At 45.6% G+C, this 23513-nt stretch overlaps 1 protein-coding gene across 1 annotated transcript; it reads right to left on the reverse strand.

Annotated features, from left to right (window-relative positions):
• On the reverse strand, positions 1-3888 carry LOC139154823 (cathelicidin-related peptide Oh-Cath-like). Its single transcript, XM_070729824.1, has 4 exons — positions 3673-3888; positions 2640-2747; positions 1902-1985; positions 1-245 (listed from the first exon to the last, which is right to left on the reverse strand). The coding sequence occupies exons 1-4, from the start codon at positions 3841-3843 to the stop codon at positions 186-188; spliced, it is 423 nt and encodes a 140-aa protein (XP_070585925.1). The 5' UTR covers positions 3844-3888; the 3' UTR covers positions 1-185.
• Between the last annotated feature and the right edge of the window lie 19625 nt (positions 3889-23513).

The raw sequence follows: 23513 nt of genomic DNA on the forward strand, positions 1-23513 counted from the left end.
TTGTGGTCCAACGGAGATTTTATTATGCAATTCCGAACGTATCAAAACCAGAGGTAAAAAAAATAATAATAAGACAAAACATTTTAAAGTTGCAAGCGAAGTCTTCAAAAGTGAAGCTGTCAGAGATCTCGGGAGTGGAAGGAATATTTTCCCATTTCCATGTTTCGGTCAATATCTTCATCCAATCAGCGGCCAAAAATTTTCTTGATGATGCTGAAGATTCTAAACCTCGGGGTCTGGTTCAGCTGGATCAAGAAGATTTCATGAAATCAATTGGGGAATCTCCCTTCAGGCCCCACTCTTAAAAAGTCTGCAGAGTTTCCCTAAGATGACCGCTTTAAGACGCCTGGACTTCAACTCCCAGAATTCATGCCGGCCGACGGATTCTGGGAGTTGGAGACTTCCCATCTCAAAATCACCAAGGGTTGTTTAACTTTATTTAAAACAACAACAACTCCGGTTTAGATACAGGCTCTGTGGTTGTATCCTGTACAGCAGAATTTTCAAATTTTGGGCCCTTTAAGACGCCTGGACTTCAACTCCCAGAATCCCTCAGCCAGCGTGAATTCCGGGAGTTGAAATCCACGCGTCTTAAAGTGTCCACTTTAGGGAAACTCTGCTGTCCACTATACAACCACAGGTCGTGTATCTAAACCAGAGAGCGTTGTTTTCCCCCCCTCAATCTTGGTCTCTTTAAGATGGGTTGAAGTCCCCCTGTCTTAAACCATGTTGTCTGGACTAAACTGATCTAAACACCTCTAGACTGATGTACTTACCTAAATATTGGCTTAGTTTAACCTGTGTTTGAATTTAATGGTTGTTATTGACACTCTTTACGACATTTGATAAATGAATTTATCTCTTCTTTCTTCTTTTTTATTTTTCCTCTTCTCTTTCCCTCCTTTCTCTTTTTCTTTCTCTCCCTTTAGCTTTATTTTCTTCCTTATTTTCTTTCTTTATGTAAGCGTCTATTTTGATGTATAACCATATACTCTAAATTAATATACATTTGTACCAATATTCACACAGTCCTCTTGCTTTATGTATCCCCTCCCCTATTTATCTTAAAAAAACATTAGATTTTCTTTTTTTAAAAAATAAAAAAATAATTTAATTGTTATGTCTTTGATCAAGGCATCAATCGTGGTTTATTAAGCACAGGACCTGGATTGACAGTGTCCAGGATGCACCATTGTTGCACAAAGACATGATGGCTTAAGGCATTGAGGTACATTGAACATGAGAAAATATCAATTACACAAAGAATTTTGTGTAGATTTTAGACAAATGCAACACAATTATACTGCTCAGAAAATAAAGGGAACACTCAAATAGATCTGAATGAATGAAATATTCTCACTGAAAACTTCATTTGCACAACTATTCCATTTGCACAACAGCAGGTGGAATTGACTGTCAATCAGTGTTGTTTCCTAAGTGGACAGTTTGATTTCACAGAAGTTTGATTTACTTGGAGATTGTGTTGTTTAAGTCTTCCCTTTGGTTTTTTTGAGCAGTGTATATTCTCCCGATATATGTGTTGTGTTGTGTTGTGTTTTATTCAATAACCCAAAATTACTTTGTTAAGTGAGGCATTTATTAAGAGGGTTTTGCCTCATTTTACGACTCTTCTTTCCAGATGTGATGAGTGACTCCCTCCAGTTGCTCAATTATTAGCCCCGTTGTTAAGTGACAACAAGCTTTGACTGTGCAGGTCAGAAGGCCACAAAAGGGGCCACGTGACCCCGGGAAGCCGCAAACGTCATAAATACGGGTCAGTGGCCCAGGGTCCGGATGCGGGTCAGGCGACCCAGAGGGAAGCTCCCAAGGCCATAAGTGTGAACAATGGCCCTCAATGAACCGTCCCAAGCCGAGGGCTGCCTGGGAAGGGCCGAACTCACCTGTTGGTCAAAGTCCTCACACTGGACGCTTTGAATCTGGGGTTGTTGTTGTGCCACGTAGATTCCGGTACAATCTTTATCCAGCTGCGCAAGACAACAGGGGGAGACTCAGCCACGGAGGACACACAAAGGTGGCGCTTACACACACACACACACACAAATAGGTAGGGGAGGGGGTCCCACCCAAGGAAAAGGGGGGGGGGGCTTTATGGGGAGACTCCCTCACCGCGAGGGGAGAAAGGGGAGCAAAATGGCCACTGTGTGGATTCCCGGCCCATAAGAGAAGCCCCCCCCCCACCCTCCACGAGCAGCAAGAGACCCCCCTCCATGCTCAGGGGAGTCCATGCAAGGGGGCTTCTGCCGGACCCCCAGCCCCTCCCTTCCTGGGGACGTTCAGAGTAGAGGGAGGGAGATGGGAGGGACCCCGGAGGTCCTCTAGCCCACCCCTCCACTGTGAGATATCTAATCTCTTCTGAACAGAGACTCAAGCAGGGAGACCATTTCAGACCAACGGCTCTCCAGTGTCTTCTCAAAGGCCTCCAGGGATGGAGCGCCCATAACTTCTGGTGGCAAGTCGTTCCACCGGTTAATTGTCCTCCCTGTCAGGGAGTTTCTCCTTGGTTCTAGATTAGTTCCCCTCCGTTGCTTCTTCTGGTGCTTTGGAGGATAGGCTGAGCCCCACCTGGAGGAAACCCAAAAGGAAAAGAAGCCAAGGACCGTCTAGAGAACCTCACTCACCCCATCTGCTTTGAAATTGCACTGGATCAGGTTCTGTCCTGTTGAGGAGGGGCACACGGTCTCTCTGACGGAGAACCTCAGCTCCTGGGGGGTTGCGCTGTTGGGGTCCTGCAGGAAGCGAAGGGGGGAAGAAGAGGACACGGAATGAATCCCCCCCCCCTCACAAGGCCTCCTCCGTTCTTGCTTCACTTTAATCTTCATCCCTTCCTCAAAAACAAACCAGCTTCCTCAGCACAAAGTGGACTCGCCCAGGAAATAAGGCAAATAGTTCCAGGCAATGAAAACTGAAAAAAACCCTATTTCCAGCAATTCTGTGATTGCAATTTTTTAATTGCCATTTCTGGTGTGAATTACTCCAGAATTTTGCATTATAAAAGTCCTTCTGTATTCTTTTAAAATATTGCTGAGCAATGTACGAAATAATACAGTGGTGGCCTTTGGGGTGGTTTGGGAGGAAAGGAAAGAAGGAATGGAGGAATGGAAAGGACAGGAAAGGAAAAAGGAAATAAAGGAAAGAAGAAAAGGAGATGAGAGGAAAGGGAAGGGAAGGAGGAAGAGAAAGGAAAGGAATTGAAAGGAAAGGAGAGGAAAGGAAGGGGAGAAGAAGCAAAGAAGAAAGGAAAGAGGGAAGAAGGGAAGGAAAGTGTGAGGGAGAGAAGAAGGAAAAGAAAACGGAAGAAGGAAAGGAAGAGGAAGGAAGGGAGGAAAGGAAAGGTGGGAGAAGAAAAGGAAAGGAGAGAAGATGACAAGAGAGGAAAGAGAGAAGAAGGAAAGGAGAGGAAAAGAAAGGAAAGCGAAGGGAGGGAGAAGTAGAGGAGGAAATGAAAGAAGAAAAGAAAGGAAAGGAGCTAGAGAAGAAGGAAAGGAAAGGAAAGGAAAAGAGACAGGGATGGAGAAAGGAAGGAAGGGGACAGTGAAGAGAAGGGAGAGGAAAGAAGAAGGAAAGAAGGAGGAAAAGAAAGGGAGGGGAGGAAAGGCCCAGAGTCCCACCGCCCTTCCTCCTCGTGGGGCCAAGGCAGCCTCCAGGACTCACCCAGTCCGGCTTGGGTTCAGCCTCCACCAGGCGGAAGGCGAATTCGGAGGGTCGCTGCTGGTTGTAGAGGGTCACGGCCGAGGCGATGGCCTGCTCGTAGGTCAGGACCGGCGTCTGGGGGGTTGCGGCGGCCAAGGCCAGGAGCAGCAGGAGAGCCCAAGCAGCGGCCATCTTCTCCCAGGGGACCCGGAGTCTGGCTGGCCCACCGCCGCTGCCCCCTTTATAGCCCCCCTCTCCCCCTCCAACGCCCCCCCCCGAGGCTCAGCTCAGGAAATGCGGGTTTGGGGTCCAACCGACCGGGGAGGGGGCAGGAGGCGGTTGGAGGGCGGGAGAGGCCCTGTCGAAATCCCTCGTCTTGGGCAACGGAGCATTTGGGGAAGTGCCAGGGGTCTCGGGGTTGTGGGGGGGGGGGGGCAGAGGGATGGGGCAGCCAAGTCCCCTCATCGGTTGGAAGGATTTAGAGCAGGCTGATGGTGGTTTTTTAAACTATTTATTATATTATTATTATTATTATTATTATTATTATTATTATTATTATTATTATTATTATTAATTAGAATTGTATGCCACCCCTCTCTAGAGACTCGGAGCGGTTATTAAAGTATATAAACTTTAATAACAAAGAAAAAAAGAACCTCCTGACAAAAAAGACATTAAAAATGAATATCTCTCCCCCCCCCCTCTCTCTCCCTCCTATTAGGGTACACATATCGACTCCTATTCTATGCTTTAAGATTTCCATTATAAGCTTCATTATTCAATTTACATTGTGGAAGTTTAAATATAACATCCATTATTCATATGCATATTTCTCAATTTTATACTGATAGAATAGAATAGAATAGAATTTTTATTGGCCAAGTGTGATTGGACACACAAGGAATTTGTCTTGGTCCATATGCTCTCAGCGTACATAAAATAAAATATACATTTGTCAAGAATCATGTGGTACAACACTTAATGATTGTCATTGTATTGTAAATGATATTGTAAATTATTCTATTCTTTGTTATTATTGTTTAGGAGTGACCAGAGGGATGGGGCAGCCAAGTCAGCTCATCCGTTGGAGGTTTTAGATCAGGCTGATGGTTTTTGTAGTGCTTCTTTGCTGTTTACCTGTATTTGTTTTAGTTAACATCTCTCTTTCTCTTTTCTTTCTCTCTCATATCTGTCTGTCTGTCTATCCATCCATCCATCCATCTTATCATCTCTCTCGATAACTATATTCATCATCTATCTCTCTATTTAGATCTCTCTATCATCCATCCATCCATCATTTTTTTAATTAGTAAATTTTATTTATATACATATATATACACAATACATAAATCAATACAATTACATTTTTTTAAAAAAGAAAAAAGAAAAGAAAAAAGACAAACAGTGTTCATGTCAGCCCAGGCCACTGTGACCGTCATAACTATGAGTCAGTTGCCATGCGTCTGAATCACAAATGCCACGTGGATACCCTAATGGTCGTAAGTGTGAAGAAGGGTTGTAAGTAAGAACTATTTTTCAGTGGCGTTGTAACTTTGAGCATTCAACTAAAGTTGTAAATGGAGTGTTTCATTTTAGTGGAATCACATCTGTCTAGAGGGAAATCTAACAGACATTTTGGAAGGGACCTTGGAGATCATGTAGTCCAACCCCCTGTCCAAGCAGGAGACCTTTACAGAATTACAAAATCACAAAAAGACACAATGACAGAGTAGGTTAAAAAAAAACAACTTTGGTTATAATATAGAATTAGAGAAATGGCAAAACCTGTGGGGAAGGAGGTACATTGAAAGTGGCAACTTCAAATAAAGAAATTTTATATAAAATGTTTCATAGGTGATACTTACCCCACTGCTACGTTAGCTAAAATTTTATTTTTTTTTTAATTTTTTTATTTTGTCCAATACACAATAATACACAATGAATGTTATAAGGGATATAGTAGAGAAGAAATACGAGATATAGGAGAGACTATAGGACAGGGGACGGAAGGCACTCTAGTGCGCTTATGTACGCCCCTTACTGACCTCTTAGGAATCTGGAGAGGTCAACCATGGATAATCTAAGGGGGAAATGTTGGGGGTTAGGGGATGATACTACGGAGTCCGGTAATGAGTTCCACGCTTCAACAATTCTATTACTAAAGTCATATTTTTTACAGTCAAGTTTGGAGCGGTTAATGTTAAGCTTGAATCTGTTGTGTGCTCTTGTGTTGTTGTGGTTGAAGCTGAAGTAGTCTTTGATAGGCAGGACATTGCAGCATATGATCTTGTGGGCAATACTTAGATCATGTTTAAGGCGTCGTAGTTCTAAGCTTTCAAGACCCAGGATGTAAGTCTAGTTTGATAGGGAATTCTGTTTCGGGTAGAGGAGTGAAGGGCTCTTCTGGTGAAGTATCTTTGGACATTTTTGAGGGTGTTGATGTCAGAAATGTGGTATGGGTTCCAAACAGATGAGCTGTATTCTAGGATGGGTCTGGCGAAGGTTTTGTAAGCTCTGGTAAGTAGTGTGAGATTTCCAGAGCAGAAGCTACGTAGGATTAGATTTACAACTCTTGAGCCCTTCTTGGCGATGTCGTTGCAGTAGGCTTTGGCACTTAGATCTTTAGTTATTAGTATTCCAAGGTCCTTGACCGAGTGGGGATTATCTGTGATAATTTGTTTATTCAGTTTGTATTTGAAGTTCTGATTCTTTTTGCCGATGTGTAGGACAGAACATTTGCTGGTTGAGATTTGGAGTTGCCATGTATTGGACCAGTCAGAAACTGAGTCTAGGTCTTTTTGTAGAGTAGTTGTGTTTTCAGTGGTGTTGAAGAGTTTTACATCATCTACAAAAAGAACACAGTTGCTTGTGATGAGATCGCAAAGGTCATTGATGTAGAGAATGAAGAGCGTAGGTCCCAGTACGCTACCTTGGGGGACCCCACTTTTAACAGGGACAGGTGTGGATATGGAGCTTCCTATTTTGACCACTTGTTGCCTGTTTGATAGGAATGCAGTAATCCAGCTGTGGAGGGATCCTGAGATGCCATAGGATTTGAGTTTTAGAAGTAGTTTGTCGTGGACCACTGAATCAAAAGTTTTGCAGAAGTCAATATAAATTGCATATACTGTATAGTTTTTCCTTGGTCAAGATGAGTTATCCATATGTTTTTGCAGTGGAGGAGCTGTAGGTTGCAGGATAGTTTTTTTCTGAATCCAAATTGTTTGTTAGAGAGCAGATTATTAGTTTCTAGGTGGAGTGTAATTGATTGGTTTATAATTGATTCCATAACTTTACATGGGACGCAGCATAGTGATATTGGTCTGTAGTTGTCGAGAAGAGAGGGGTCTCCTTTTTTGAAGATGGGGATGACCATAGCTTTTGACCATAGTTTAGGAAGTGTGCTGGTTCTGAAGGATTTTTCGAAGATTATGCTCAGTGGTTCTGCTATAGCAGAAGAGAGATTTCTTAGGAAATATGCACATAGACTATCTGGTCCGACTGATAGGGAGGGTTTATAGGGAAGGTTTAAAATGTTTAAAAATATGTCTAGGAAACGTAACCAAAAAATGGACACTTATCTTCATATGTGGTGGACCTGTGTTAAAAAGCAAAAAAAAGTTTGGGTAAAAATACATCAATGGTTAGAAAAGATGATAGGGAAACATGAAGGTTTTTAAACCTGATGTGTTTTTATTAGAAAAACCTCATAGTCAAAGTCTTCGGAGAGGGGTGGCATACAAATCTATTTTTATTATTATTATTGTTATTATTATTATTATTATTATTACTATTACTACTATTACTATTATTATTATTATTATTATATTTAATATTGCATGTTAATATTGGGAGGATTATATAGAATAGAACAGAATTCTTTATTGGCCAAGTGTGATGGGTCACACAATTTGTCTTGGTGTAGATGCTCTCAGTGTACTAAAAGAAAAAGATACATTTGTCAAGAATCATGTGTTATATTTACACAATATTGGAAAAATGCTCTCCGAGTCTTCGGAGAGGGGCGGCATACAAATCTAAATAATAAATAAATAAATAAATAAAAATGCAGAGACACAGTGTGACAAAGATAATTAGGCAGGTACCAGATTGTTCAGAAATAGACAAAAGATTATGCTTAAAATTAAACACAAGAATATTATCAAACGTGGACTTTATTTTAGCAGTGGCTGGTAAAATAAGGGGTGGAAATTAAGAACGTAACCTCTACTTTTTTTTTTAACCTCTACTTTTAAGCCATTAAATAACCCAGACAACACAAAGTTTATTAAGCATTAAGAAAATGGAAACAATAGAAAAATCAATACAATTATTTATTTATTTTTAAAAGAATTGCAGAATAAGAGAGGTGGAAGGGACCTCGGAGGTCATCTAGTCCAACCCCCTGCTCTAATAGGAAAGCCTACACTATTCCAGTCCAATCTCTCCTTGAAAAGTGGTTCTGTTTTAGGCCCCCTTCTCTCCAGCACCTTCATCAAGGATTTAGAGGAGTGGGAGGGGGGATAGAAGGGGAACTCATCCAAGGGGCAGCCGAAGCCCCATGTGGCACGAATGCCGGTGTTGAGTGTGCAAGAGGGCAAACGGTGACTGACACAAGCCCAACCAGCTCCCTGGCACCTGGAGAGGAAACGGTTGGAGGGCTGGTGAGGGGGCTTTGGGTGGGGGGTCTGGAGGCCTTTCTCCTTCAGGAAAGGAATTGGGCAAGACTCCCCCAGCCCAGCTGCCCTCCTCACCGTTGGCTGACTCGGCGCTTCTTCTTTGAGGAACCTCTTCAGGTGCTTCCTGGCCAGGTTGACCCAGCCCAACAGTTAGGAAGTGGCCCCTCCGGCAGCTCCAAGCCATCGAGGATGGAGAGATGGCAGATCCCAAGATGCCCCCCTCTCAATCTGTGTGTATGTGTATGTTGAGTGTCCTGGAGGGTCCCTTAATCCCACCCTAGGTTCTGCCTGGAGCTATTGAAATCGGCGGTTCCATTATTACCCTTCTTCAGTGGAAAGTGAGAGTGGAAAAGACCGACTAGATTTTCCTACAAAGATCTCATTTCAAGAAAATCCAGAATTTTTAAGGGATGACCTTCCCGTCTCAGAAGATAAATGCATTTTAGTTTCATTTTATTTGGTATTCTGGAAAGATTTAGAAGTCTCTCCCAATGAAGCTTACCCAAAATAATGCCCAATCCTATCCCAGTCAATTTGATGTTAAAAATGAATATTGATAATAAAGACAAATGATCTATCTAGCAAACTGGACAAATTCCCCATGGCGGCTAGGGGATTCTGGGAGTGGAAGTCCTCCCCTCTTAAAGCATTCTGGCTGGGGGATTCTGGGAGTCGAATCTTAAAATTGCTGAAGCAGAGAATCTCTGTCTTGCTGCAAAATATGAAGAGAATTTTACCTGATGCAACCAGAATATGAGGAATAAATTAATAAATGTTGAAAAACTGGAAAGGCTCCTCAGAAGTTTCCTGCAGGGCAGCAATTAGGCTGGAAAATTGATGAAAACGAGAGGTCAGCTTTTTAATTGGTCAACCAATTATTTTTTCCCTTGTCTGCTTTAAACTATTTAACTCTGTCCAAGACCAACATTCCTAGATAAGGTCAGGAAATACTGTAACACCTTATGCCTTTGACTTTTTAAAAAACTTCACTGCGTTTCATTTCAAAGGAAAGCAAAGAATTGCAAAAGGGAATAGGCAGATTTCTGATGTGTTTTTTTTTAAAATCACCTTCCAAGTTCAGCAAATCTCTTTTTCTATCCCATTGTTTGATGGATGCATTCATGAGTTCGCTTTATGTAGGCAGTCCTCAGTTGTGTCTAATATTTCTGTTGCAAAGTGATTTTTGTCCCATTGGTACAACCTTTCTGCCCACAGTTGTTAAGCGAATCCTTGCAGTTGTTAGTTAACATGGTTTTTATGTGAATTTCACTTCCTCATTTCATTGGCATGTCAGAAGTTCGCAAAAGTGGCTCATGTGATCCCAGGATTGTTTTAAGTACAATGGTACCTCTACCTACAGATGCCTCTACTTACGAACTTTTCTAGATAAGAACCAGATTTTTTTGCCTCTTCTCAAGAACCATTTTCCACTTACAAACCCGAGCCTCCAAAACTGTAACCGGAAAAGGCAGGGAGGAGCCTCCGTGGGGCCTCTCTAGGAATCTCCTGGGAGGAAACAGGGCCGGAAAAGGTGGAGGAAAGCCTCCATGTGGCCTCTAGGAATCTCCTGGGAGGAAACAGGGCCTCCACCCTCCCTGTGGTTTCCCCAATCGCACGCATTATTTACATTGATTCCTATGGGAAAAATTACTTCTTCTTACTAACTTTTCTACTTAAGAACCTGGTCACGGAACAAATTAAGTTTTTATTTTTATTTTTATTATTATTATTATTATTATTATTATTATTATTATTATTTAGATTTGTATGCCGCCCCTCTCCGCAGACTCGGGGCAGCTCACAGCAACAATAAAACAATGTACAACAAATCTAATAATTTAAAAAACACTAAAAACCCCTTATTAAAAGCAAACATACACACAAACATACCATGCATAAATGCCTGATGGCAGAGGTGGGTTTTAAGGAGTTTACGAAAGGCAAGGAGGGTGGGGGCAGTTCTAATCTCCGGGGGGAGCTGGTTCCAGAAGGTCGGGGCCGCCACAGAGAAGGCTCTTCCCCTGGGTCCTGCCAAATGACATTGTTTAGTCGACGGGACCCAGAGAAGGCCAACTCTGTGGGACCTAACCGGTCACTGGGATTCGTGCGGCAGAAGGCGGTCCCGGAGATATTCTGGTCCTGTGCTGTCCCCAGAGACAGAGATAGTTGGACTGTATTTAGGCATGTCTCTTTAAGATATTGCATTAGGGGAAATGTAGTGAAATTGCACTCTGGGTAATGTAGTTCTACATGTGACCACATTTGTGTATTCCTATTGGCTCTGACTCGGGATGAGGGGTAATTGGAGAGAACCTTCCAGAGGGTCTTTGTCTTCACCCACTAAGCCAGCCAGCATGTAGATGCTACACCTAGGGCCTGGGTCAATTCAACCTCTTTTACCTGCACAACGGGAAAGATTATACTGCAGAAGAATCGCATCGTAACTGTGAGTTATTGCGAGAATTCCTGTAATAAAATGATCTGGGATATCTCGTTGTGCTGAGTTATTTGACTGGGAAAAGTTGATTTGTACCAGAACAGTAAAAAGAGGTTGTAAAAAGAGGAGAAATTCATGTCCCCTGGCATAGCTGCAAGCCTTCAAAGCAATCACTGCTGCCTTAAAGAAGTAATCAGCCTACTAAAAAGGATTAAACCTCCCTCTGGCAAACTTAATAGCAGGAAAGAGGTCTGATCCCTCTTTTCCTAATGATCAGAAGCCTTAAATCGTCATCCTGAGGATGCCCGCATGCTATACCTTCTGAAGCCTTAAGAATAAGAGAAAAGAAATCCCCACCATTTCTTTCCCCTCAGTTACTGCCTTGGAAAAGTATTACTCTAATCCGTTCAACCTAAGGGGGAAAGGGGGGAATGTTTGCATTTAAAGGCTATTGGTTTTGCCTGTTCCAACTATTTGTGGATCTACAAACTCAGAGTTTTTGCCCCTCTCCACAACACTAACTAAGAACCTATATTAAAGTTATGACTGAGAATTGAATGCTTGTTCTAGAAAACAGCACATGGCCCCTTTAGACAAAGGAAGGGCCAGTGCACCCAAGCCTTTACAGTAGTACCTCGACTTACGAATTTAATTGGTGCAGGAAGGAGGCTCGTAAGTCGAAAAGCTCGTATGACGAAACATTGTTTCCCATAGGAATCAATGGAAAAGCGATTAATGCGTGCAAGCCCAAAAATAAGAAACCGGCCGCCACCACCGAAGGAGGCTTGAGCCTCCCGATCCTCCCCGCCCCTTTGCCATGCATGTCATCCTGCATGCAGGATGCCATGCAGTCAGGAAGGTCATCCTGCTCCCCCCCCCCAGCCAAAAACACAAAGGCTGCAGAGGGAGGGAGGGAAGCTCACCGCCTGTCCCTGTCAGCAGCCCAGCCACCTTCACCCGCCCGGACAACCGCCAGAGGGGCTCCTCCGGAGGGGCGCATGGGGAAGGGCTTGAGCCGCCGCCTTCTCCTTTCCCCGTGGGAGCGCTGCACCTCTTGTCTGCCCGGCCTGAGAGGCACGAAACCGGTGCTCATGCTGGGGGGCCCGCCTGGAATGCCAGCAATGCCGCCAGGCCGATTGCCGAGCGGGGGCGGGGCGCGGAAGGAGGCGGAGGCGGCGCCGCACCGTCCCCCTCAGGCCGCTCCATCTGGGATAGGGCTCCTCCGGAGGGACGCATGGGGGCTCCAGAGGAGCCCCATCCCAGGCGGAGCGGCCTGAGGGGGGCGGTGCGGCAGCGCCTCTGCCTCCTTCTGCGCCCTGCCCCCGCTCGGCAATCGGCCCGGCGGCATTGCTGGCATTCCAGGCGGGCCGCCCGGCATGAGCACCGGTTTCGTGCCTCTCAGGACGGGCAGACAAGAGGTGCAGCACTCCCACGGGGAAAGGAGAAGGTGGCGGCTCAAGCCCTTCCCCGTGCGCCCCTCTGGAGGAGTCCCTCTGGCGGTTGTCCAGGCGGGTGAAGGTGGCTGGGCCGCTGACAGGGACAGGCGGTGAGCGCTCGTATCCCGAATTTGGGCTCATAAGTAGAACATAAATATCTCTCCCCTCCTAGCTCGCATCTCGAAATGCTTGTATATAGAGCAGCTCGTATGTCGAGGTTCTACTGTACTGGCAAATGGCGCCATCTACTGGTTGAAGTGAATACGCCCAAGCCTTAGCAAAGAAGCAGCGCCATCTGGTGGTCACACTCTGAATCTCAGTTAAAATACGCCAAAGCTTAGAATACGGTCGCCGCCTCCCTCTACTGGCCCCCGGCTGAATTTTGCTAAACACACTAAAGCCAAACAAGCCAAGTGTAGCCCACTACCAAGCCTATAGCGCGCCCTGTTGTTCAAAGCAAGCCAAGCATAGCCTAACAAGCCATTCCGGCAAGAAGCAAAGTAAAGCAACAGCAAAGAGCAAAGCCCAAGTACCTCCCACTCTCTTACTCCAACAGCACCTCCTATTGGCTGTGGACAAGCAACTAAATATGGAGTGGGAACAATTCAACTCACAGCAGAGCCTACATGAGGAATGGAACAAGTACTACCAAAACAGGGAAAAACTTTGGAAGAAATTGTTATATCTCTCAAACATCAAGGAAGAAGAGCTTTCTTCACGTCGCATTCGGTCACTACATGAAAAGTGCAAGGGAACTCGCATACTTTGGAAAAACTGTGAATGGCAGCTAATTGACACTCAACAGGAGTTACAAGATGAGGACCTTCTGAAGGACACACAAGCTATCCAGCAGACAAACAAAGAACAAGCGAAGTTCCTCGAAATGTGTGTATATTTCATTTTTTCAAACCCATCGAAGATGAAGAGGCACAACTTGAAGCAAAATTAGCCAGACTAAAGGAAGAAAAGGCCAGATCACGGGCCAACCATGAGAAAGAAATGGCCAAACAAAAGAAAGAAATAGCCAAACTTGACAATTTGATGAGTAAGAAGACAGGCCCAAACAACAGTGGCAAGGCCTATGAAAAAGAACAAGATTCGCTACAGCAGGGAGGTGAATCTCACCAACCAGAAATACCAAAAGGTCAGGCATGAGACATCGCACACTCTGCATCACAAGATCCCTCCCTCACCATTACAAAGCATAGCCTGATGGACCAAGACGCTAACCAAGGAGATCCTTCAGCAGCGGTGAAGGAGTCCCAGCCAGAAGGTTCGCAAGCGATTGTGAAGTGTAACCTCAATGCTGAAGCTGAGACATTCCCGTCAAACCTGCAAGACCCCTTGAACGTGAGACACCAGATATATCCAGAGGTATGCCTGGAAAAGGCCGTGAAACCGTATGCAATGATAGACACACAAAGCAACCAATCATTATCTAGATCTGCATTTCTTGACCTCTTTGACATCCAGACCGAGGAAGCACGCTACACAATGTCAGCGTGCGCTGGATACCAGCGGATGGCGGGGAGGAAAACCACTGGATACTGCATAGAATCATCAGATGGGAGTGCAACATTCAACACTACCACCATTGTCAGAATGCAACAAGTTGCCAGGTAATTGCAGCCAAATCACGTTGCCTGAAGTAGCAAATAGTATACCCTACTTGAAGCCATGCCAAGAAGAGCTCATAACTTTCAAAGACAATCCTGTCCTAGAAGTGACAGTACTCCAGACCAACAAGGAAGACAATGAGGTAGACATATCAATAGAGGACAACAAGGAGGACAATGACTTAGACACCTCATTAGAGGACAAATGTTCTCCACAGCTCATAGAAGGAGAATTTAAACAAGACACTAGCGGAAGCTGGGTTGTACCATTGCCTGTTCAACACGCGCCTAACAACCACGAGCAAGCTTCCTCCCACCTTTTTAACCTGAGAAGACCTATGAACAAGAAGCCTGAAATCAAAGCTCATCTGGTGGAGTTCATGGACAAGATGATCCAGAACGGACATGCTGAACTTACCCCGTCTCCTAAAAGGAACAAAGAATGGTGGTACTTGCCATTCTCTGGAGTGTACCTTTCACAAAAGTCAGAGCAGAAACGAAAAAGGGAGTCAAGACATACCTCCCCAAGCAGTCTTCAAGGCATCAGTGTACAATGCCCGCCTGCCACTATGACGAAAAGAGAGCTGCATGTTTTCTCAGATGCATCCACGCAAACAATAGCAGCCATGGCATATACCAGAATCTACGGTGGGGAGCATAGCTTCCAAGCCCCTTTTCCAGCTTCTGTTCCTACTCCTGCTCCTGTTCCTGTGGAACCTTTTCCACTTTCTCTTCTAGTTTCTATTCCAGGTCCAAGTCCAGTTTCCGATCCTGATCCTGTTCCAGTTCCTACGGCATCTGCTCCTGTTCCTGATCCTGTGGAACCTGTTCCTGTTCCAGGTCCAAGTCCAGTTTCCGATCCTGATCCTGTTCTAGTTCCTATGGCATCTGCTCCTGTTCCTGATCCTGTGGAACCTGTTCCTGTTCCAGGTCCAAGTCCAGTTTCCGATCCTGATCCTGTTCCAGTTCCTACGGCATCTGCTCCTGTTCCTGATCCTGTGGAACCTGTTCCTGTTCCAGGTCCAAGTCCAGTTTCCGATCCTGATCCTGTTCTAGTTCCTATGGCATCTGCTCCTGTTCCTGATCCTGTGGAACCTGTTCCAGTTTCTCTTCCAGGTCCAGATTCTGATCCAGTTTCTGTTCCAGTTCTGATTGCACCTGTTCCTTGTCCTGTTGCAGGACAAGAACACATCTCCAAACTCTTGGCACATGGGACTTGTGCTCCAAGTTCTGCCCAGTGCAAAAGACGTTCGCCAGGAAGATCTATGCCATACCAGTCACCAACCGAGTCTTGCTGAAAAGACAGATCGAGCTTCAAGACTGAACCTCAAGCTTTGCATGCCTTGTGTCTACCTCAGTGTTTGCATTGTTTGATGACATGCTTCATTTACCTTTGTTATTTAGTTCGGATAGACTGTTATTCTATGCCCTTTATTTAGTCAATTAGATAGTTATATTACATCGCTTATGCTATGCATTGTTTACCTTAGTAAGATAGTTAAGCTGCACTATTTAGCCTATATCTTTGTTTATTTCAATTTATTCGCTAGTTAGTAGTGGAATTTTACAAATTCCAGGCAGGGAGTGTGCTGTTCCCAGAGACAGAAATAGTTGGACTGTATTTAGGCATGTCTCTTTAAGATATTGCATTAGGGGAAATGTAGTGAAATTGCACTCTGGGTAATGTAGTTCTACATGTGACCACATTTGTGTATTCCTATTGGCTCTGACTCGGGATGAGGGGTAATTGGAGAGAACCTTCCAGAGGGTCTTTGTCTTCACCCACTAAGCCAGCCAGCATGTAGATGCTACACCTAGGGCCTGGGTCAATTCAACCTCTTTTACCTGCACAACGGGAAAGATTATACTGCAGAAGAATCGCGTCATAACTGTGAGTTATTGCGAGAATTCCTGTAATAAAATGATCTGGGATATCTTGTTGTGCTGAGTTATCTGACTGGGAAAAGTTGATTTGTACCAGAACAGTAAAAAGAGGTTGTAAAAAGAGGAGAAATTCATGTCCCCTGGCACAGCTGCAAGCCTTCAAAGCAATCACTGCTGCCTTAAAGAAGTAATCAGCCTACTAAAAAGGATTAAACCTCCCTCTGGCAAACTTAATAGTTTCCGATCCTGATCCTGTTCTAGTTCCTATGGCATCTGCTCCTGTTCCTGATCCTGTGGAACCTGTTCCAGTTTCTCTTCCAGGTCCAGATTCTGATCCAGTTTCTGTTCCAGTTCTGATTGCACCTGTTCCTTGTCCTGTTGCAGGACAAGAACACATCTCCAAACTCTTGGCACATGGGACTTGTGCTCCAAGTTCTGCCCAGTGCAAAAGACGTTCGCCAGGAAGATCTATGCCATACCAGTCACCAACCGAGTCTTGCTGAAAAGACAGATCGAGCTTCAAGACTGAACCTCAAGCTTTGCATGCCTTGTGTCTACCTCAGTGTTTGCATTGTTTGATGACATGCTTCATTTACCTTTGTTATTTAGTTCGGATAGACTGTTATTCTATGCCCTTTATTTAGTCAATTAGATAGTTATATTACATCGCTTATGCTATGCATTGTTTACCTTAGTAAGATAGTTAAGCTGCACTATTTAGCCTATATCTTTGTTTATTTCAATTTATTCGCTAGTTAGTAGTGGAATTTTACAAATTCCAGGCAGGGAGTGTGCTGTTCCCAGAGACAGAAATAGTTGGACTGTATTTAGGCATGTCTCTTTAAGATATTGCATTAGGGGAAATGTAGTGAAATTGCACTCTGGGTAATGTAGTTCTACATGTGACCACATTTGTGTATTCCTATTGGCTCTGACTCGGGATGAGGGGTAATTGGAGAGAACCTTCCAGAGGGTCTTTGTCTTCACCCACTAAGCCAGCCAGCATGTAGATGCTACACCTAGGGCCTGGGTCAATTCAACCTCTTTTACCTGCACAACGGGAAAGATTATACTGCAGAAGAATCGCGTCATAACTGTGAGTTATTGCGAGAATTCCTGTAATAAAATGATCTGGGATATCTTGTTGTGCTGAGTTATCTGACTGGGAAAAGTTGATTTGTACCAGAACAGTAAAAAGAGGTTGTAAAAAGAGGAGAAATTCATGTCCCCTGGCACAGCTGCAAGCCTTCAAAGCAATCACTGCTGCCTTAAAGAAGTAATCAGCCTACTAAAAAGGATTAAACCTCCCTCTGGCAAACTTAATAGCAGGAAAGAGGTCTGATCCCTCTTTTCCTAATGATCAGAAGCCTTAAATCGTCATCCTGAGGATGCCCGCATGCTATACCTTCTGAAGCCTTAAGAATAAGAGAAAAGAAATCCCCACCATTTCTTTCCCCTCAGTTACTGCCTTGGAAAAGTATTACTCTAATCCGTTCAACCTAAGGGGGAAAGGGGGGAATGTTTGCATTTAAAGGCTATTGGTTTTGCCTGTTCCAACTATTTGTGGATCTACAAACTCAGAGTTTTTGCCCCTCTCCACAACACTAACTAAGAACCTATATTAAAGTTATGACTGAGAATTGAATGCTTGTTCTAGAAAACAGCACATGGCCCCTTTAGACAAAGGAAGGGCCAGTGCACCCAAGCCTTTACAGTAGTACCTTGACTTATGAATTTAATTGGTGCAGGAAGGAGGCTCGTAAGTCGAAAAGCTCGTATGACGAAACATTGTTTCCCATAGGAATCAATGGAAAAGCGATTAATGCGTGCAAGCCCAAAAATAAGAAACCGGCCGCCACCACCGAAGGAGGCTTGAGCCTCCCGATCCTCCCCGCCCCTTTGCCATGCATGTCATCCTGCATGCAGGATGCCATGCAGTCAGGAAGGTCATCCTGCTCCCCCCCCCAGCCAAAAACACAAAGGCTGTGGAGGGAGGGAGGGAAGCTCACCGCCTGTCCCTGTCAGCGGCCCAGCCACCTTCACCCGCCCGGACAACCGCCAGAGGGGCTCCTCCGGAGGGGCTCTTCCGGAGGGGCGCACGGAGAAGGGCTTAAGCCGCCGCCTTCTCCTTTCCCTGTGGGAGCGCCGCACCTCTTGTCTGCCCGGCCTGAAAGGCACGAAACCGGTGCTCATGCTGGGCGGCCCGCCTGGAACGCCAGCAATGCCGCCGGGCCGATTGCCGAGCAGGGACGGGGCGCGGAAGGAGGTGGAGGCGGCGCCGCACCGTCCCCCTCGGGCCGCTCCGTCCGGGATAGGGCTCCTCCGGAGGGACGCATGGGGGCTCCATAGGAGCCCCATCCCGGGCGGAGCGGCCTGAGGGGGGCGGTGCGGCGCCGCCTCTGCCTCCTTCTGCGCCCCGCCCCCGCTCGGCAATCGGCCCGGCGGCATTGCTGGCGTTCCAGGCGGGCCGCCCGGCATGAGCACCGGTTTCGTGCCTCTCAGGCCGGGCAGACAAGAGGTGCGGCGCTCCCACGGGGAAAGGAGAAGGCGGCGGCTCAAGCCCTTCCCCGTGCGCCCCTCCGGAGGAGTCCCTCTGGCGGTTGTCCGGGCGGGTGAAGGTGGCTGGGCCGCTGACAGGGACAGGCGGTGAGCGCTCGTATCCCGAATTTGGGCTCGTAAGTAGAACATAAATATCTCTCCCCTCCTAGCTCGCATCTCGAAATGCTCGTATATAGAGCAGCTCGTATGTCGAGGTTCTACTGTACTAGCAAATGGCGCCATCTACTAGTTGAAGTGAATACGCCCAAGTCTTAGCAAAGAAGCAGCGCCATCTGGTGGTCACACTCTGAATCTCAGTTAAAATACGCCAAAGCTTAGAATACGGTCGCCGCCTCCCTCTACATTTTGCTAAACACACTAAAGCCAAACAAGCCAAGTCTAGCCCACTACCAAGCCTATAGCGCGCCCTGTTGTTCAAAGCAAGCCAAGCATAGCCTAACAAGCTATTCCGGCAAGAAGCAAAGTAAAGCAACAGCAAAGAGCAAAGCCCAAGTACCTCCCACTCTCTTACTCCAACAGCACCTCCTATTGGCTGTGGACAAGCAACTAAATATGGAGTGGGAACAATTCAACTCACAGCAGAGCCTACATGAGGAATGGAACAAGTACTACCAAAACAGGGAAAAACTTTGGAAGAAATTGTTATATCTCTCAAACATCAAGGAAGAAGAGCTTTCTTCACGTCGCATTCGGTCACTACATGAAAAGTGCAAGGGAACTCGCATACTTTGGAAAAACTGTGAATGGCAGCTAATTGACACTCAACAGGAGTTACAAGATGAGGACCTTCTGAAGGACACACAAGCTATCCAGCAGACAAACAAAGAACAAGCGAAGTTCCTCGAAATGTGTGTATATTTCATTTTTTCAAACCCATCGAAGATGAAGAGGCACAACTTGAAGCAAAATTAGCCAGACTAAAGGAAGAAAAGGCCAGATCACGGGCCAACCATGAGAAAGAAATGGCCAAACAAAAGAAAGAAATAGCCAAACTTGACAATTTGATGAGTAAGAAGACAGGCCCAAACAACAGTGGCAAGGCCTATGAAAAAGAACAAGATTCGCTACAGCAGGGAGGTGAATCTCACCAACCAGAAATACCAAAAGGTCAGGCATGAGACATCGCACACTCTGCATCACAAGATCCCTCCCTCACCATTACAAAGCATAGCCTGATGGACCAAGACGCTAACCAAGGAGATCCTTCAGCAGCGGTGAAGGAGTCCCAGCCAGAAGGTTCGCAAGCGATTGTGAAGTGTAACCTCAATGCTGAAGCTGAGACATTCCCGTCAAACCTGCAAGACCCCTTGAACGTGAGACACCAGATATATCCAGAGGTATGCCTGGAAAAGGCCGTGAAACCGTATGCAATGATAGACACACAAAGCAACCAATCATTATCTAGATCTGCATTTCTTGACCTCTTTGACATCCAGACCGAGGAAGCACGCTACACAATGTCAGCGTGCGCTGGATACCAGCGGATGGCGGGGAGGAAAACCACTGGATACTGCATAGAATCATCAGATGGGAGTGCAACATTCAACACTACCACCATTGTCAGAATGCAACAAGTTGCCAGGTAATTGCAGCCAAATCACGTTGCCTGAAGTAGCAAATAGTATACCCTACTTGAAGCCATGCCAAGAAGAGCTCATAACTTTCAAAGACAATCCTGTCCTAGAAGTGACAGTACTCCAGACCAACAAGGAAGACAATGAGGTAGACATATCAATAGAGGACAACAAGGAGGACAATGACTTAGACACCTCATTAGAGGACAAATGTTCTCCACAGCTCATAGAAGGAGAATTTAAACAAGACACTAGCGGAAGCTGGGTTGTACCATTGCCTGTTCAACACGCGCCTAACAACCACGAGCAAGCTTCCTCCCACCTTTTTAACCTGAGAAGACCTATGAACAAGAAGCCTGAAATCAAAGCTCATCTGGTGGAGTTCATGGACAAGATGATCCAGAACGGACATGCTGAACTTACCCCGTCTCCTAAAAGGAACAAAGAATGGTGGTACTTGCCATTCTCTGGAGTGTACCTTTCACAAAAGTCAGAGCAGAAACGAAAAAGGGAGTCAAGACATACCTCCCCAAGCAGTCTTCAAGGCATCAGTGTACAATGCCCGCCTGCCACTATGACGAAAAGAGAGCTGCATGTTTTCTCAGATGCATCCACGCAAACAATAGCAGCCATGGCATATACCAGAATCTACGGTGGGGAGCATAGCTTCCAAGCCCCTTTTCCAGCTTCTGTTCCTACTCCTGCTCCTGTTCCTGTGGAACCTTTTCCACTTTCTCTTCTAGTTTCTATTCCAGGTCCAAGTCCAGTTTCCGATCCTGATCCTGTTCCAGTTCCTACGGCATCTGCTCCTGTTCCTGATCCTGTGGAACCTGTTCCTGTTCCAGGTCCAAGTCCAGTTTCCGATCCTGATCCTGTTCTAGTTCCTATGGCATCTGCTCCTGTTCCTGATCCTGTGGAACCTGTTCCTGTTCCAGGTCCAAGTCCAGTTTCCGATCCTGATCCTGTTCCAGTTCCTACGGCATCTGCTCCTGTTCCTGATCCTGTGGAACCTGTTCCTGTTCCAGGTCCAAGTCCAGTTTCCGATCCTGATCCTGTTCTAGTTCCTATGGCATCTGCTCCTGTTCCTGATCCTGTGGAACCTGTTCCAGTTTCTCTTCCAGGTCCAGATTCTGATCCAGTTTCTGTTCCAGTTCTGATTGCACCTGTTCCTTGTCCTGTTGCAGGACAAGAACACATCTCCAAACTCTTGGCACATGGGACTTGTGCTCCAAGTTCTGCCCAGTGCAAAAGACGTTCGCCAGGAAGATCTATGCCATACCAGTCACCAACCGAGTCTTGCTGAAAAGACAGATCGAGCTTCAAGACTGAACCTCAAGCTTTGCATGCCTTGTGTCTACCTCAGTGTTTGCATTGTTTGATGACATGCTTCATTTACCTTTGTTATTTAGTTCGGATAGACTGTTATTCTATGCCCTTTATTTAGTCAATTAGATAGTTATATTACATCGCTTATGCTATGCATTGTTTACCTTAGTAAGATAGTTAAGCTGCACTATTTAGCCTATATCTTTGTTTATTTCAATTTATTCGCTAGTTAGTAGTGGAATTTTACAAATTCCAGGCAGGGAGTGTGCTGTTCCCAGAGACAGAAATAGTTGGACTGTGTTTAGGCATGTCTCTTTAAGATATTGCATTAGGGGAAATGTAGTGAAATTGCACTCTGGGTAATGTAGTTCTACATGTGACCACATTTGTGTATTCCTATTGGCTCTGACTCGGGATGAGGGGTAATTGGAGAGAACATTCCAGAGGGTCTTTGTCTTCGCCCACTAAGTCAGCCAGCATGTAGATGCTGCACCTAGAGCTTGGGTCAATTCAACCTCTTTTTACCTGCACAATGGGAAAGATTATACTGCAAAAGAATCGCGTCATAACTGTGAGTTATTGTGAGAATTCCTGTAATAAAATGATCTGGGATATCTCGTTGTGCTGAGTTATCTGACTGGGAAAAGTTGATTTGTACCAGAACAGGTCCGATGCCATGTAGGGCTTTATAGGTCATAACCAACACTTTGAATTGTGACCGGAAACTGATTGGCAACCAGTGCAGACTGCGGAGTGTTGGTGTAACATGGGCATACCTAGTGTTCTGCCGGCGTGTTTCAACCGCCCATAATTACAGGGTAATTAGTCCAGGAAGACACACACCACACGATAAAAGGAAAACTCAAAAGTTTTTATAAACAGAAAAACAGAAACAGCTCCCTTTTTAAATGTCAAAGGGATTTTCTGGTACACACAAGGCACAGGTTAAATGCAATCCAATTGCTCACCCAATAACTGGGAAATTGAGTCCAATTCTAAAGTCCAGAGAGTCCACACACAATGTTGAACAGCACAAGAACCACGATCTTGACGAAACAATGAATCAGATAAACTGCCATGAGGCTAAAACACCAGGTTGCACTTTTATCTGTAGCACTAATTACAACAGCCCTACCCAACCACTGGTGGTTTCTCTTGTAATAATCCTTCAGTTGTTGTCTCCTATCCATCACTCTACTCTATGTGTCATTAATTCTTGTTCAGAATCCAAGGATGATACAGATGATTGATCTTCTCCTTGGCTGTCCGCCAAACTCCCCTCTTCCCTGTCACTCACGCTTCCTTGGTCAGTGGAGGCTTTGTCGGCAGATTCCATTGGGAGCAAAACAGGCCTGTGGCATGTGGATGTTTCCCCCACATCCACCTACACATTCCTTGGGGAAGGAGCTGGGCCAGATTTAACCACAACACTAGGGAAGCCCATGATTGCTCTCGCAGCTGCATTCTGCACGATCTGAAGTTTCCGAACACTTTTCAAAGGTAGCCCCATGTAGAGAGCATTACAGTAGTCAAACCTCGAGGTGATGAGGGCATGAGTGACTGTGAGCGGTGAGTCCCGGTCCAAGCAAATGCCCCCCTCACCACAGCTGAAAGATGGTGCTCTAATGTGAGCTGTGGTTCGAGGAGGACGCCCAAGTTGCGGACCCTCTCTGAGGGGGTCAATAATCCCCCCCCCAGGGTTATGGGCAGACAGATGGAATTGTCCTTGGGAGGCAAGACCCACAGCCACTCCGTCTTATCAGGGTTGAGTTTGAGTCTGTTGACACCCATCCAGACCCTAACAGCTTCCAGGCACTGGCACATCACTTCCACTGCTTCGTTGACTGGACATGGGGTGGAGATTTACAGCTGGGTATCATCAGCATACTGATGATACCTCACCCCATGCCCTTGGATGATCTCACCCAGCGGTTACATGTAGATATTGAATACATGGGGGGAGAGGACCAACCCCTGAGGCACCCCACAAGGGAGTAACCTAGAAGTCAACCTCTGACGCCCCACTAACACCGACTGCGACCGACCGGAGAGATAGGAGGAGAACCACTGAAGAACAGTGCTTCCCACTCCCAACACCTCCAGCCGGCGCAAAAGAATACCATGTAAGTAGAGGGATACCATTTAAGTAGAGGTACCATTGTATTAGTGAGTTGCCAAGAGTCTAAATTGTGATCACATGACTATGGGGATTGTGCAACGGTCATAAATGTGAAAAATGGGTCATAAGTCATTTTGTTCGAATGCCGTTGTAACTTCTAGCAGTCACTAAATGAGGTTTTGTATGTATAACTATCATAGGTGGCTTACGAGGATCGCCCAGAAAGTAATAC

This window comes from Erythrolamprus reginae, chromosome Z (assembly GCF_031021105.1).
Source record: "Erythrolamprus reginae isolate rEryReg1 chromosome Z, rEryReg1.hap1, whole genome shotgun sequence".
NCBI lineage: Eukaryota > Metazoa > Chordata > Lepidosauria > Squamata > Dipsadidae > Erythrolamprus > Erythrolamprus reginae.

Excerpts from the sequence above, each read along its gene's own strand:
- LOC139154823 (XM_070729824.1), bottom strand. The coding sequence starts at position 3,843 with ATGGCCGCTGCTTGGGCTCTCCTGCTGCTCCTGGCCTTGGCCGCCGCA. Across the intron at positions 2,748-3,672 it reads CTGAACCCAAGCCGGACTGG|GACCCCAACAGCGCAACCCC; the intron begins GTGAGTCCTGGA and ends CGCTTCCTGCAG. Across the intron at positions 246-1,901 it reads GTGAGGACTTTGACCAACAG|CTGAACCAGACCCCGAGGTT; the intron begins GTGAGTTCGGCC and ends TTCTTGATCCAG.